A 16,735-nucleotide genomic window follows, 5' to 3' on the forward strand; every position below is an offset into this window, starting at 1 on the left:
CATCTTAAATAAGCATGCCCCATTCAGGACATTTAGAACCAGGAACAGATATAGCCCTTGGTTCTCTCCAGACCTGACTGCCCTTAACCAACACAAAAACATCCAATGGCGTTCTGCATTAGCATCGAACAGCCCCCGTGATATGCAACTTTTCAGGGAAGCTAGAAACCAATATACACAGGCATTTAGAAAAGCCAATGCTAGCTTTTTCAAGCAGAAATTTGCTTCCTGCAACACAAACTCAAAAAAGGTTTCTCAAATGATTGCCTCACCTGGTTCACCAACTACTTCTCTGAAAGAGTTCAGTGTGTCAGGGCCTGTTGTCCGGGCCTCTGGCAGTCTCTATGTGGGTGCCACAGGGTTCAATTCTTTGACCGACTCTCTTCTCTGTATACATCAATGATGTCGCTCTTGCTGCTGGTGAGTCTCTGATCCACCTCTACGCAGATGACACCATTCTGTATACTTCTGGCCCTTCTTTGGACACTGTGTTAACAACCCTCCAGGCGAGCTTCAATGCCATACAACTCTCCTTCCGTGGCCTCCAATTGCTCATAAAAACAGGTAAAACAAAATGCATGCTCTTCAACCGATCGCTGTCTGCACCTGCCCGGCTGTCCAACATCACTACTCTGGACAGTTCTGACTTAGAATATGTGGACAGCTACAAATACCTAGGTGTCTGGTTAGACTCTCCTTCCAGTCTCAAACATCTCCAATCCAAAGTTAAATCTAGAATTGGCTTCCTATTTCGGAACAAAGCATCCTTCGCTCATGCTGCCAAACATACCCTTGTAAAACTGACCATCCTACCGATCCTCGACTTCGGCGATGTAATTTACAAAATAGCCTCCAATACCCTACTCAATCAATTGGATGCAGTCTATGTCAGTGCCATCCGTTTTGTCACCAAAGCCCCATATACCTCCCACCACTGCGACCTGTACGCTCTCGTTGGATGGCCCTCGCTTCATATTCGTCGTCAAACCCACTGGCTCCAGGTCATCTACAAGACCCTGCTAGGTAAAGTCCCCCCTTATCTCAGTTCGCTGGTCACCATAGCAGCACCCACCTGTAGCACGCGCTCCAGCAGGTATATGTCTCTGGTCACCCCCAAAACCAATTCTTCCTTTGGCCTCCTCTCCTTCCAGTTCTCTGCTGCCAATGACTGGAACGAACTACAAAAATCTCTGAAACTGGAAACACTTCTCTCCCTCACTAGCTTTAAGCACCAGCTGTCAGAGCAGCTCACTGATTACTGCACCTGTACATAGCCCAGATATAATTTCACCCAAACAACTACCTCTTTCCCTACTGTATTTATTTATTTATTTTGCTCCTTTGCATCCCATTATTTCTATCTCTACTTTGCACATTCTTCCACTGCAAATCAACCATTCCAGTGTTTTACTTGTTGTATTTACTTCGCCACTATGGCCTTTTTTTGCCTTTACCTCCCTTATTTCACCTCACTTGCTCACATTGTATATAGACTTATTTTTCTACTGTATTATTGACTGTATGTTTGTTTTACTCCATGTGTAACTCTATATTGTTGTATGTGTCGAACTGCTTTGCTTTATCTTGGCCAGGTCGCAGTTGTAAATGAGAACTTGTTCTCAACTTGCCTACCTGGTTAAATAAAGGTGAAATAAAATCAAGGTAAAAATAAACTCAATAAAAATCTTGCTCAGCTAGCGTTTCACGTGGATTTCTGTCATACCTTGTATGGGACAATCTATGGGAGATTCCTTACAGGGTAAGGAAACCAATGTAATTTTCACACTTATATTTCCACTTTGATACTGTAGGCAAAATCGGGCAACAGGTAGCCTACTGGCTAAGGGTGTTGGGCTAGTAACCGAAAGGACACTGGTTCAAATCCCAGAGTTGACTAGATCTGTCAATGTGCCCTTGAGAAGGGCACTTAACTCTAATTGCTCCTGTAAATCGCTCTGGATTGAAGTGGCTGCTAAATGAAAAAAATTATATAAATTGGGTTTTCTGTCAACGCCAGGCTTTCTGCAACAGTATTTAACTTCTTGTTCTGCACCACAACAAACAATTAAGCAAGTACTTTACTAACCCATAACCATAGTACTGAGGTTAGTGCTAAACTAACCCCCAAGCTCTACACTCAACAGGGTATTAAAAGACTTACTGATGATACAACTGTAACTCTAGTGGCTGGTATTCTGGAATCCAGCCTGTGGGGTATCTGTGACCTTTCCCTCATACGAGAATACATGTAAAGTGTACAAGGTTCAGAATTAAACTAACACATGCTGCAGATTGGCCTGCCAACACAATGGGAAGGTTACCTTGTCAATAAACGTGACCCTTTTTTGTTGTCGTCTAAAAATAAGGAACAGGCATCCGCAATGAATTTTAACACCTCTTTGCAGTGATTGTAACACAAGACAAAACCAGACTACTCAACATAAGGAACAAGTCTCAACAACAAAACCTGACCCAGATTCTGCAGATGATTGACCTAGCACAGGAGGACTACAATCCAAAACACTGTACTTGGGACTACTCACACCAGTTGGTGTACATTGAACACCGACAATATCACTCAATTGTAATATGTACGAATTTGGATGAGTCACATTACCTGATGAAGATACTCACCACATTATTATTAGACAAGATGGGATGGTGGCCGTTTTGCTAGCTCCTCCTCAACCGTGCTATTTTTTGTGTGTAAGGATTTCACTGTACCATTTACACCTACTGTGTCCTGTGCACGTGACAAATAAACGTGTTTAATTTATTACGCCAAGACTTCCAGCTATTTGTTTTGTTGTTCAGTACTATCAGCCCCTCTTCAAAAAAACTGGGCCAGCTCCCCCCCAGGAGCATTCTGAGCTATGAAGGAGGTGGATGAAAATTTGACCCTCCCCTCCGCCCTATCATATGCCTCAAGATATATCCCAGACTGCTCGATCAGAATCCCAGTTTCAGAAACCTCCACTGACAGAGAAGTGGAGAAGTCTTCGTAGGGGAGACTAACCAAAGAGGAAAACTTGGACACTTTTTTTGAGGAAAACAGTAAAAGTTTGGGAGAAAGGTAAGACATAGTTTTATATAAAATTGTTATTTGACAACGTTGGTGCACTCTTATTTTTTTGTTAGCTATTGACATTTTTTCTACATGGACCCAATGGTAATGAGCATTTTAGAAATATTATTAGAAGTAGTACACTCCATTAGTTATTTCAGAAATCCTTTAATTATTAGAAGGGGAGCATATCCTCATTTCATTGTCCAATCCTAACATAATTCCAGCATTAGCCAACCTAAATACAACCTTCAATTTTGTTCTTCTTCAAATCTATCGATTTGAATGACATGCTTGTGTTCAAAGGGAGTTCGCCTTAATTGACAAGCCCACCTGTACATATGTTCCTTTACTTTGCTCTTGCAGTTTCTGCCTGCCCGCCAATGTTCAGCAGTGAGTACATTAATACATATGTACTTGAGAGCCTAAAACAGTCCTGTGCAATGGACCCATGGGATTTTGGTTTGCAGGTCTATTTATAAACTGTATCTACATTGCATGCAGGGCGATATTTGCGAATGGGCTAATGGGATACTGTAGCTGTCTTATGACTTGCAAAACACATCTTATATGGAGCAAATGATACGCCGCCCTTCAACTGGGCTCTTGTAAGTATGTAGGGCAACTTATTTGGCAATAAGGTGTGTTGAAGACTATGCCTGATTGTTTGAATGAATTAATGAATGAACAGTACGTGACAAAACAATTTATAGAACAGAGTATTTATTTTATATTTTTCTAAGTATTTTTCACTTCAAATGTTGAGTGTGCTTGTTCTAATTCCTTACTTGAGAAATAGTGGTGTCTAAAATGACTGACATCCTTGATAAAGATGAGCAATAATGACTGTTTAAATACTTCAAATACTGAGCTACAGTATATTGTATGCTCAAAAAAAATGGGGAACTTATATTATTTTATTCACTTGCTCAGAGAAAGAGATTGTTAAACAAGTCGTATTTCTTCCCTAAAATGTAGGGTTCAAAATTATTCACACCCCTAAAGAGTCTTGTGAATAAGGTAGTAAAAGTTTGGTATCTGGTCCCATATTCCTAGCACGCAATGACCATATCAAGCTCGTGACTCTACTAACTTGTTGGATGCATTTGCAGTTCGTTTTAATTGTTTCAGATTATTTTGTGCCCAATAGAAATGAATGATAAATATTGTATTATATTATTCTGGAGTCACTTTTATTATAAATAAGAATATAATATGTTTCTAAACACTTTTACATTCATCTGAATGCTACCATGATTACGGACAATCCCAACTGAATCGTGAATAATAATGAGTGAGAAAGTTAGATGGTCAAAGAGGCGGCAGGTTAGCCTAGTGGTTAGAGCGTTGGACTAGTAACCGGAAGATTTCAAGTTCAAGCTGACAAGGTACAAATCTGTTGTTCCGCCCCTGAACAGGCAGTTAACCAACTGTTCTTAGGCCGTCATTGAAAATAAGAATTTGTTCTTAACTGACTTGCCTAGTGAAATAAAGGTAAAATAAAAAAAATCATATCCCCAAGACATGCTAACCTCCCCTGTTATTGGTAAGGATGAGAGTTTAGCATGTCCTTGACCCTTTGTAACTTTCTTACTCATTATTATTCACGATTCATTCAGGATGACATTAATGGAGAAGTGTTTATATACATATTATTTATAATGAAAGTGACTCCAGAATGATACAATAGATTATTTATCATTAATTTCTATTGGGCACAAAATAATCTGTAACAACTAAAACGAACTGGAAATGCATCCAACAACTTCGTAGAGTCACAAGCTTAATGTACAGTAGTCATTGCGTGCTAGGAATATGGGACCAAATACTAAGCTTTTGAATCTTTAGAGGTGTCAATTTTTACCCCTACATTTTGAGAAACAATGTTTAACAAGTAATATCAATCTCTTTTTCTGAGCAATAGTAAAAGTGTAAAAACATATTTCCCATTTTATTGGGAAGCATATAATATTTGCAAAGGACTGTAAAGGTTTGAAAATGATGATTCTACAGTATATTCGGAAAGTATTCAGACCCTTTGCTATGAGACTCAAAATTGAGCACAGGTGCATCTTGTTTCCATTGATCATCCTTGAGATGTTTCTACAACTTGATTGGAGTCAACCTGTGATAAAATAAATTGATTGGACATGATTTGGAAAGGCATACACCTTTTCTTTATAAAGTCCCACAGTTAACAGTGCATGTCAGAGCAAAAACCAAGCCATGAGGTCGAAGGAATTGTCCGTAGAGCTCCGAGACACGATCGTGTCGAGGCACAGATCTGGGGAAGGGTACCAAAAATGTTTTGCAGCATTGAAGGTCCCAAAGAACACAATGGCCTCCATCATTCTTAAATGGGAGAAGTTTGGTACTACCAAGACTCTTCCTAAAGCTGGCCACCCGGTCAGTCTCAGCAATCGGGTGAGAAGGGCCTTGGTTAGGGAGGTGACCAAGATACCGATGGTCACTCTGACAGAGCTCTAGAGTTACTCTGTGGAGATGGGAGAACCTTCCAGAAGGACAACCATCTCTGTAGCACTACACCAATCAGGTCTTTATGGTAGAGTGGCCAGATGGAAGCAACGCCTCAGTAAAAGGCACATGACCGCCCGCTTGGAGTTTTCCAAAAGGCACCTAAAATAACTCTCAGACCATAAGAAACAAGATTATCTGGTCTGACGAAACCAAGATTGAACTCTTTGGCCTGAATGCCAAGACAGTGCAGGAGTGGCTTCGGTAAAAGTCTCTGAACGCCTTTGAGTGACCCAGCCAGAGCCTTGAACCCGATCGAACATCTCTGGAGAGACCCTAAAATAGCTGTGCAGCGACACTCCCCAACCAACCGGACAGAGCTTGAGAGGATCTACAGAGAAGAATGGGAGAAACTCCCCAAATACAGGTGTGCCAAGCTTGTAGCGCCATACCCACAAAGAATTGAGGCTTTAATCACTGCCAAAGGTGCTTCAACAAAGTACTGAGGAATGGGTCTGAATACTTATGTACATGTGATATCAGTTTTTTATATACATTTGCTAAAATGTCTTAACAGTTTTTGCATTGTCATTATATTGTGCTTCTTTTGCATGTTATTTTGGCATTAATACTTGTCACATATCAGTTTGCAAACGATGTAAAAATAAATAAATATATAATTGAGTTAATAAAGCCGCATACAAACAGACAGCTCCAAAATGCAGGTGTTTCAGTCTAGCTAGGTGCTTTCTGTGCTGGTGGGACAGGCCAGCAGAAAACAGGAGCATTGCACCGTGATTGGCTCAGCATTGCACTGTGATTGGCTCAGTGTTCTGTCACTCATGGGGACACCGTCACCTGCCTTTAGTAAGGGTATACATCAATAATGTGAGCACTTTGGGTCCTGCCATTGAGTTACATTAGTAGTGCCCTTCCAAGAAGGCTCAAGGTCATTGGCCACAGAAATGACGTCAATTCACGTTATATGCACAGTAGTTTTGATTGATCATGTCAACATCTTACTTTCACAATCTTAGCTAGCAGTCATCATCATGAATCAAGTCTACTGGCAAATCCTTTTTAATCCTTGTCATATGAAGAGAAATAATGAAGAGAAAATATAGTTAAAATGTATCAGTGCTCATCGGCCATTGGACATAAACATTACACAACAGTTTGGAGATTTCAAATTCAACAATGAGTGGTTTGTAAGGAATCGGTGACAGTGGCTAACTGCAAGCTTTGCAACTGGGAAGTAGGGAATAATACGCTTTGAACGGTCATTCAACCCGGAATTGTAAATCCGGCATCTTTCTCTTTGGTGACTAAATTTACCCATGAATGACAGCCGTGACACTTTCCTGTTCAAGCACATCACAACATGAGTCCAAAAATGTCTTATGCTGCTTCATAAATGATGTAGGAAACCAGTGAGATGTGTATACTGTAGCTAAGAAAGTAATACTAAGTGTATGTTGTGTAGTAAGCTGTTAGTAGCCCATGTGCCTCACCCTAATAAATAAAATTGGTCCATTTTCACCAACACGGTATTGTAAACACATTGTTCGTGGCTGCTGTGTGCTTGTTTGCAAACGTTGTGTGTAGAGCTTTGACAGTGCTAGTGATAGTAGTACACTGTAAGAACGGTCCATGTTCTGAATTCTGTTGCTGTACATTTCAAAGGTGCTGAACAAATAGTTATTGACTACATCTCTTGTCGCTCGCTCATTAATGTCTTAATCAAAGTTACGGATTGCCTCTTATCTGCTTGTCATCCCCATATGCCATAGTTTGTACATCTCAATTGTCAGTAGAAACCATATTTGTTCAAGCAAGTCAGCCATACCAGCTATGTTTCTTTAAAAGGCAATAAATGAGGCTGAATTAACTGTTTCGTTGCCAGACAAGACTCCGCTGAAGCCAGGTGTAGCAGTGGTAAGGTGTTAGGACTGCTTTATGTAGGCCTTAACAGTTTATGGGCAGTTTGTCACCGTTATAGTGCAATTAATGTATTGTTTAGTGTTTTTATTGTTTGCCCCACCAAGATTTAAATGCTAAAATTGCCACTGAACCCAGGACAAAATGATATATTGATATCCCTACCCTGTAAGCAGTATGGACAGGTTAGACAGCAATCCATGCTTTAGTTTTATTTACCTGGCCAAGTTTTTTTGCAATATCCCTGATATTAGCATTTTCACACTTCATGTCCAAGTCATCTTAAATTAATATAATTAAACTACGCAATTAAAACCAATATATAATTTTGTAATTTGGGTAAAATAATATTTTAGCTTGGTGTGCTTAGGAATGGGTCTCGCAAGATCCAACTTGGTGGACATAATGCATAATACGTAACTGCATGCTCTCCTTTTCTCTCGAGATCCAACATGGCAGTTGCCAGCATGGCCATGCCTGGCTCCACAGCAGGCCCCACGCTAGGTTTTGATGACTACAGTCTCTACAGCAACCTGTCAGATGATGAGCTGATGCAGCTAGCTATCGAACGCAGCCTCAGTGAGACCCATGATGCCACTGCACCGGGTGAAGCCAGCAACACCACCACAGCTCTAGGAAGAAGAACAGGCCAGTATAGGGCAAATCCACCCCCAACCAGGCTGAACCCACCAAATCCACCAAGGCAGGAATCAAGCCACAGGCCGCCTACTGCCAAACCAACTGACGCGTATGTACCAGCTGAAAAGATCCTTCATTGTTTTTCATTAACCACATTATCCACTGGGTCATTGGGACAGCCTTTACATTAAGATGTAGGCTACAGATAGTTACATGCTATACAAATTTCTTGACACAATTACATGTTATTTGCAGATGTATGCACGACTGACTGTTTTCTTAAATTAATGACTTGGTTAACGTGACTAAACTACCTACCTGCTAGCCGGCAAACCAAGAGGCCCCAAGTATGGGTTGTTGACATACGACACCTCGATAACATGCTGTCCTCATTGCTTCCCATTGGGCCACGTGCGAAACACCTGTCCTATCATATCTCATGGCACTGTGTTCTTACTCAATGGGCATTTTAGGAATAGATCCAAGTAGCAGTCTGAAGTTCATATGCCACCATGGAAGGAAATAGCAACTAATGAAAACAAGTCTTGGTGTAGAGTTGGACGTACTGTTGCAGGCTCTAATAAGGTAGCTATGTCACGTTACAGTATTGGCAGGACAATTTCTGGATGGTGTGTGTAAATTGGCGTTCTAGCATCTAGGGAAATTGTTAAAAAATGTATAATAATTGTGCCCTCCAACTGTACATGTTGGATATTAACATACTATGCATATGTTTAAAGTCTACCCCTTAGAAAAGCATTCAGAGAAACACTTGAAGGGAGATATGAACTAAAATTGTGATAGTGGACAGGTATTTTAGGAGTAATAAGAGCAATGAGAATTGATTAAGGAATCAAACAATTCACTTTTCAAGAAACACACATTATCTATTGAGTTTACGATCCCTCCATATTAGTTTAGTTAATTTTAAAGTACACATTTGCAGCAATCTGCTGTATTACTGAGTATTCACCCCTCTTGGATTTTAGCAAATTTTTGCAAATTTTGTTACAAAGTAGGTTGAAATGGATTTAATTGTGATTTCTTTTTGGGTCATTGATCTACCCAATACTCTAATATCAAATCATGTTTATATACACTGAACAAAAACATGAACACAACATGTCGAAACAGTCCTGAAATGTGAAACAAACATTACAACAGGAAACAATCACCGATAACTCAAAAGTGAAACCAGGCTACCTAAGTATGGTTCTCAATCAGGGACAATGATTGACAGCTGCCTCTGATTGAGAACCATACCAGGCCAAACATAGAAATCCCAAAACATAGAAAAAGGATCATAGACAACCCACCCAACTCACGCCCTGACCATACTAAAACAAAGACAAAACAACAGAACTAAGGTCAGAACGTGACAGATTGGCCGTGTACAGGTACAGTGATCGGTAAGCTGCTCTGACAGCTGATGCTTAAAGTTACAGAGGGAGATATGACTCCAGCTTCAGTGATTTTTGCAATTCATTCCAGTCATTGGCAGAAGAGAACTGGAAGGAAAGGCGGAGAAGGATGGGTATGACCAGTGAAATATACCTGCTGGAGCGGGTGCTATGGGTGGGTGTTGCTATGGTGACCACTGAGCTGAGACAAGGTGGGGCTTTACCTAGCAAAGACTTATAGATGACCTGGAGCCAATGGATTTGAAGTGAGGGTAGTGAGGGTCAGCCAACGAACGTATACAGGTTGCAGTGTTGGGTAGTATATGGGACTTTGGTGACAAAATGGATGGCGCTGTGATAGACTACATCCAGTTTGCTATGTGTTGCTATGTGTTGGATGTCAGAACCGTCGAGAGTAGTGATGCTAGTCGGGCGGGAGGGTGCAGACAGCAATCGGTTGAAGAGCATGCACTTAGTTGTACTTGCATTTAAGAGCTGTTGGAGGCCACGGAAGGAGTGTTGTATGGCATTGAAGCTCGTTTGGAGGTTTGTTAGCACAGTGTCCAAAGAAGGGCCAGATATATACAGAATGGTGTCGTCTGCGTAGAGGTGGATCAGAGAATCACCAGCAGCAAGAGCGACATCATTGATATATACAGAGAAAAGAGTCGGCCCGAGAATTGAACCCTGTGGCACCCCCATAAAGACTGCCAGAGGTCCGGACAACAGGCCCTCCGATTTGAGACAATGAACTCTATCTGAGAAGTAGTTGGTGAACCAGGCGAGGCAGTCAATTGAGAAGCCAAGGCTATTGAGTCATAAGAATGCTGTAATTGACAGAGTCGAAAGCCGTGGCCAGGTCGATGAATACAGCTGCACAGTACTGTCTCTTATCAATGCCGGTTATGATATCGTTTAGGAACTTGAGCGTGGCTGAGGTGCACCCATGACCAGCTCGGAAACCAGATTGCATAGTGGAGAAGGTATGGTGGGATACAAAATGGGAATGTATGGGAATTAATGGGAATATATGGGAATTAATATTAGTACCATTTAAATGTAGATGTTTTTTGCATTGGATATATTTACCATATCATATGGAGACAGAAACATAAAAATTTTACCTTGTCATAAGTAGACATAATTGCAAATGATTACATCCTTCCAATAGAAATTTTTAAAACTATTTTGTTACGAATTGAACTTTAATTTAATGAGTTGACTCTTCACATGGGAGGATTTCACTGAACAAGAAAAGATACGTAATATTATATCAGGCTCAAAAAGCCTCAAATTTGCCCGGGTGGCCACCAATTTTTTAACCCTTGTATTGGTCAGCCTGTTGCGTGCGTGTTCCCAAACAAGGACCAGTTGCGCTCTGAAGAGACTGATGTTGGTGGGATTTGGAGAATGATGGAGGCAACAGGGGAAAGAGCCTCAGATCCACAAAGCCCCTTCCACCAGGTAGCTGATGCTTGGAAGTGTACTTCGCCAGACTGCCAAGAACCTTGCCCTCATCCAGGCCAAGGTGGCGAGACACGGTAGGGATGAAACCATAGGCCTTGCTGATCTCTGCACAAGACAGGATGCTCCTGCCAGCATACTTGGGGTCCAACATGTATGCTGCGGCATGTATGGGCCTCAGGCAGAAGTCTTCACGCTTTTTTATGTATTTCAGAACTGCAATTTCCTTGCTTGGAGCAACAGTGAAGTGGGCAGGGCAGTACGGATTTCTTCTCTTACATCTGCAAGCAGAGTCTGAACATCAGACAGGATAGCATTGTCTCCCTCAATCTGTGCAATGGCTACTGCTATAGGTTTGAGGAGATTCAGGCTGCTTACCAATCTCTCCCAAAAATACATGATCCAGGAGGATCCTCTTGATGGGGCTGTCCATATTGGCAGACTGTGAAATGGCCATTTCTTGGAGAGACTCCTTCCCCTCCAGGAGAATGTCAAACATGATGACAACACCACCCCAACGAGTGTTGCTGGGCAGCTTCAATGTGGTGCTCTTATTCTTCTCACTTTGCTTAGTGAGGAAGATTACTGCTATAACTTGATGACCCTTCACATACCTAACAATTTCCTTGGCTCTCTTGTAGAGTGTATCCATTGTTTTCAGTGCCATGATGTCCTTGAGGAGCAGATTAAATTCATGAGCAGCACAGCCAATGGGTGTGATGTGAGGGTAGGACGCCTCAACCGTAGACCAAGCAGCCTTCATGTTCACAGCATTATCTGTCACCAGTGCAAATACCTTCTGTGGTCCAAGGTCATTGATGATTGCCTTCAGCTCATCTGCAATATAGAGATTGGTGTGTCTGTTTTCCCTTGTGTCTGGGCTCTTGTAGAATACTGGTTGAGGGGTGGAGATGATGTAGTTAATTATTCCTTGCCCACGAACATTCGACCACCCATCAGAGATGATTGCAATACAGTCTGCTTTCTCTATGATTTGCTTGACCTTCACTTGAACTCTGTTGAACTCTGCATCTAGCAAATTAGTAGATAAAGGATGTAAGGTTTGAGGGGTGTATGCTGGGCGACAAACATTTACAAATCTCTTCCAATACACATTGCCTGTGAGCATCACAGGTGAAACAGTTGCAAACACAGCTCGAGCAAGACATTTATCAGCATTTCTCTGACTTCATTCCTCCATTGAGTCAAAAAACATATGATTCTAGGAGGACTATGAGCTGTTGCTATCGATAAGGTGTCTGATTCATCATTTTCACCTCGAATAGAAGTAGAGGGACTTTTGTCAGAGGTTGCTTGTTGTGAGCGCTGAGGGAACTTTATGAACTTGGCAAGATGATTCTGCATCTTTGTTGCATTCTTCACACATGATTTGGCACAGTATTTGCAAATGTACACAGCTTTTCCTTCTACATTAGCTGCAGTGAAATGTCTCCACACATCAGATCGTGCCCGTGGCATTTTCCTGTAAAGATTAGAAAAGAATGAGTAAAAAAAGTTACCAGTTTAAATTATTTCTAACTTGGCTCTTCTAAAGGCAACAAATGTCCAACTTTAGGGGGTCTCTAAATATACCGAATTTGACAGAGACCCGTGCCGACAGCAAGATGCATCAATCTCACATCATACTCTTTTTGGCCAAATGGCATCAGATACATGGGCTGCATATACTGAGAGAGGGGCGCTGTTTCACTCGCTCAGATGCTTTCAGCCACTTTGCAAATTGAAAGAAAATTAAGAAACATGATATGATAGGTTTTTATTTATTTTTATTGTTCACATTTTGGGGGAGCATGGCTTGCCTTGGCATCCATGAATACACGTCTCTGTAGTAGGCCATATGACAATCGCTGAAGGTCATTACACTTATGGTGTTTGGAAAGAGACATCTGTTACATTCATCAAATGGAGCATGCACAGTTGGATGCTGGAATTATTTTGATGGTATCCTACTTTTTTAAGTGATTTGTTTAACAATCAGATGAAAACATCATGACTGGTTGTGTTCATGCCACAAATGTAATACATTTTTACCCTTACATTACGTCTTTGTGATAAGGCCCCTTATAGAGGCTCCCTCGGATTTCATGGTATCATTCACACTCTGGACGCATTTCTACATTCTGTAGTTAAAAGGCTAAGGCTGTGTGATCAAACCACCAGTTCCTCCCCTGGAGGCCTACTTTACGAACACATATTTTTTCCATAGCTGCTGCTTACCCTCCCTCTCCCTTTAGTACTTCTCAATCGTGAATGATAATTCTTCACGCTCTTCACATGCCTGCTAACCATTTGATCTCAATCAGTTTCATGGGAATATGAATTAATATTTTCTTGAATTATGTAGTGTTGCATCGTGAGTGAATTATAGAGCAGGCCTGGAGGCATGCGCTGAGAGAGAAATTAGAACATTCCAACTATCATCCTAAATGTGATAAGACATTTGGTGGTGCTTTTGTGTTAACAGTAATGTTATACTATGATATTATATTTGGTTATGTTATGCAGAACACAAATGAATCATTATGTGATCATGACATTGATTTAGCTTTGATGTAACTTCATTAAAAGAGCACCCTGCAGGCTCTGATATGTTAGTGATGGGAAGGAAGAGAAGGAAAGAAATACCCCCAAAAATGTAGTAAAAAAATGTCTCCTTGCAAAAAACACAAAAAAAATGTATACTTTAAATATTTGGAATAATAAAGAAAAAAAAAGAAAAAGATATATATATATATATATATAGTTTAGTTCCCCATATGTGGGAAGTGGGTTCAAAATAATAACGATGATGATGATAATAATAATTAATAACAAATGGCACTATTTTTCACATACTTTATATAGACACTATGGTGCTGGAGATAATGAACATGAGTTTGAAAAGTAGTGGAATTCCCCTTTAAATTAACCAATACATTTACAATTGTTAAAGGAATTAAATCGCTCTGTTTTAATACCCAATTAAAATTAAACACTCTGTCAATTCATAAAGATTTGTAATTCCCTTATTCTATAATGATAGACAGAGCCCAGTCTTAAAATCAGACAGCAGAGTTTATTCTCGAGAGTACTGAGTACATACACATTTTACCACAGGTTATAAACTGAAACTGACGTCAGCGTTTTCTAAATTTTCCGTCTCTTCTTGACACTGGTAGAAAGGCTCTATAGCTCTCAAGCCTTCCCTCCTCGCCTAGATCCAAGGTCAGCCAGTGTAGAAAAGCATTCTCGTCAGTCTGGAGATATAATTCATTCATTTGTACCAAGGAACAGACCGTCATTGTTCTAAACTCTTGACCACATTCACACACACATTATTTTCAGTACTGGGATCAAGAAAGAAAACTCATACATATACAGAATAGTATTCTGATTAGTACATATACAGTAACATAATAGTATTCGGGTTAGTACATATACAGTAACACTGATTAATCAGTCCTGATTGAAATGTATACATAATTAGTCATCATTGATAAAAATTCCCTTAACAACAATGTATTAAATTGAGATTTTGTGTAACTGGCCTACACACAATACCCCATTATGTCAATGTAGGATTTTGGTTTTAGAAATGTTTACTAATTAATAAAAAATGAAAAGCTGAAATGTTTTGAACCAATAAGTATTCAACCATTTTGTTATGGCAAGTAAAAATAAGTTATAAAAAAAATGTGATTAACAAGACACATACTAAGTCGCATGGACTCGGTGCTTAACAAGTAATACATTGCATGGACTCACTCTGTGTGCAATAATAGTGTTTAACATTGTTTTGTTATGACAACCTCATCTCTGTTCCCAACATATACAATTACAGTATCTGTAAGGTTCCTCAGTCGAGCACTGAATTTCAAACACAGATTCAACCACTAAGACCAATGGAGCTTTTCCAATGCCTCACAAAAGACAACCTATTGGTAGATGGGTATAAAAAAAAAAAAGACATTGAAAATCTCTTTTAGCATGGTGAAGTTATTCATTACAATTTGCATGGTGTATCAATACACTCAGTTACTGCAAAGATACAAGCGTCCTTCCTAACTCAGTTGCCAGAGAGGATGTAAACCAGGGATTGGCGACTTTAAAACATTTACAGAGTTTAAATGGCTGTGATAGGAGAACACTACAATGTTGTTGATCCATCCTCAGTTAATACACAATGCTAACCTAAATGATAGAGTGAAAAGAAGGAAGCTTCTACAGAATAAAAAATATTCCAAAACGTGCATCCTGTTTGCAATAAGGCACTAAAGTTAAACTGCAAAAAATGTGGCAAAGAAAGGAATTTTATGTCCTGAATACAAACCGCTTATTTTGGCAAATCCAAAACAACACATCACTGAGTTCCACTCTTCAAATTTTAAAGCATTGTGGTGGCCGCATCATGTACCATGGGTATGCTTGTCATCAGCAAGGACTAGGGAGTTTTTTTGGATAAAAATAAACTTAATCAGGCAAAGTCCTAGAGGGAAAAACTGCTTGTGTCTGCTTTCCAACAGACACTGGGAGACAAATTCAACTTTCAGCAGGACAATAACCTAAACCACAAGGCCAAATATACACTGGAGTTGCTTACCCAGACAACATTGAATGTTCCTGAGTTGCCTAGTTACAGTTTCGACTTAAATTGGTTTGACAATCTATCGGAAGACTTGAAAATGGATGTCTAGCACAGGAGGTTGGTGGCACCTTAACTGGGAATGGGCTCGTGGTAATGACTGGAGCGGAATCAGTAGAATGATATCAAATACAGCAAACACATGGTTTCCAAGTGTTTGATGCCTTTCCATTTACTCCATTCCAACCATTATTATGAGCTGTTCTCCCCTCAGCATCCTCCACTGCTGTCTAGCAATGATCAACAACCAACTTGACAGAGCTTGGGTTTTTAAAATAATAATGTGAAAATATTTTACAATCCAGGTGTGCAAAGCTCTTGGAGACTTACCAAGAAAAATGCACAGCTTTAATCGCTGCCAGGTGATTCTAGCATGTTTTGACTCAGGGGTGTGAATACTTATGTAAATTAGATTTCTGTATTTCATTTTTTATAAATAAAACATATTTTCACTTTATCATTATGGGGTATTGTGTAGATGGGTAAAAAAGTGAATCTATTTTGAATTCAGACTGTAACACAACAAAATGTGGCATAAGTCAAGGGGTATGAATACTTTCTGAAGGCATTGTATGTGGACTAGGTGAAAAAGGGTAAATGGATGATGGTGGGTATGTTTGCCTATTAGAGAAGAGGACACTATTGTGAAAGCCATCCTGAATGGTGATGTGACTACGTTACGAGCTATGGCTAAAGACACCGGGAATAACATACTGCGGCCTGACAAGTATGGATGGATCCCGCTGCACGAGGCTGCATATTATGGCCAAGACCAGTGTGTCAGGGTTCTTCTTGGGGGTAAGTGCAATTCAAAACTCCATAGATGTACATAGTGATGCAAAGTCATTAATTGGATTATTGTTGTCCTTTATGGTTTAACAATGGATATTTTCTGGGCTCACGCCAATTTATTTATTTATTTTTAACATTTGAATGCAATAGTAGTCCATACCAAATAGAACACCCATTTTAACCTTAAAAACGACAACATCTTTTTTTGCTCAAAAGCACTAATGTGGTCCATTTTATTTGACCCTAAATTGGTATTCATTGCAAAAAAACACTGTCTGTCAAGCATTAACACTTTTCATTCATTAACCTTTTGTAATACAT

At 40.1% G+C, this 16,735-nt stretch overlaps 1 protein-coding gene across 3 annotated transcripts in view; it reads left to right on the plus strand.

Moving 5' to 3' along the window:
* Positions 1 to 2,950: 2,950 nt before the first annotated feature.
* The window catches only part of asb2a.1 (ankyrin repeat and SOCS box containing 2a, tandem duplicate 1), a 28,027-nt gene continuing 14,242 nt past the window's right edge, over positions 2,951 to 16,735 (plus strand). Inside the window, exons 1-3 of one of the 3 annotated variants that reach the window (XM_031837365.1) lie at positions 2,951 to 3,073; positions 7,923 to 8,225; positions 16,251 to 16,420. In XM_031837365.1, coding sequence (XP_031693225.1) covers positions 7,930 to 8,225; positions 16,251 to 16,420 — 466 coding nt within the window. In that variant the 5' untranslated portion in view covers positions 2,951 to 3,073; positions 7,923 to 7,929. Of the gene's footprint in view, positions 3,074 to 3,563; positions 3,673 to 7,922; positions 8,226 to 16,250; positions 16,421 to 16,735 lie in introns of those variants that run through there. The other 2 variants (XM_031837366.1, XM_020496715.2) reach the window with 2 other exon arrangements.

Source organism: Oncorhynchus kisutch, linkage group LG12 (assembly GCF_002021735.2).
Source record: "Oncorhynchus kisutch isolate 150728-3 linkage group LG12, Okis_V2, whole genome shotgun sequence".
NCBI lineage: Eukaryota > Metazoa > Chordata > Actinopteri > Salmoniformes > Salmonidae > Oncorhynchus > Oncorhynchus kisutch.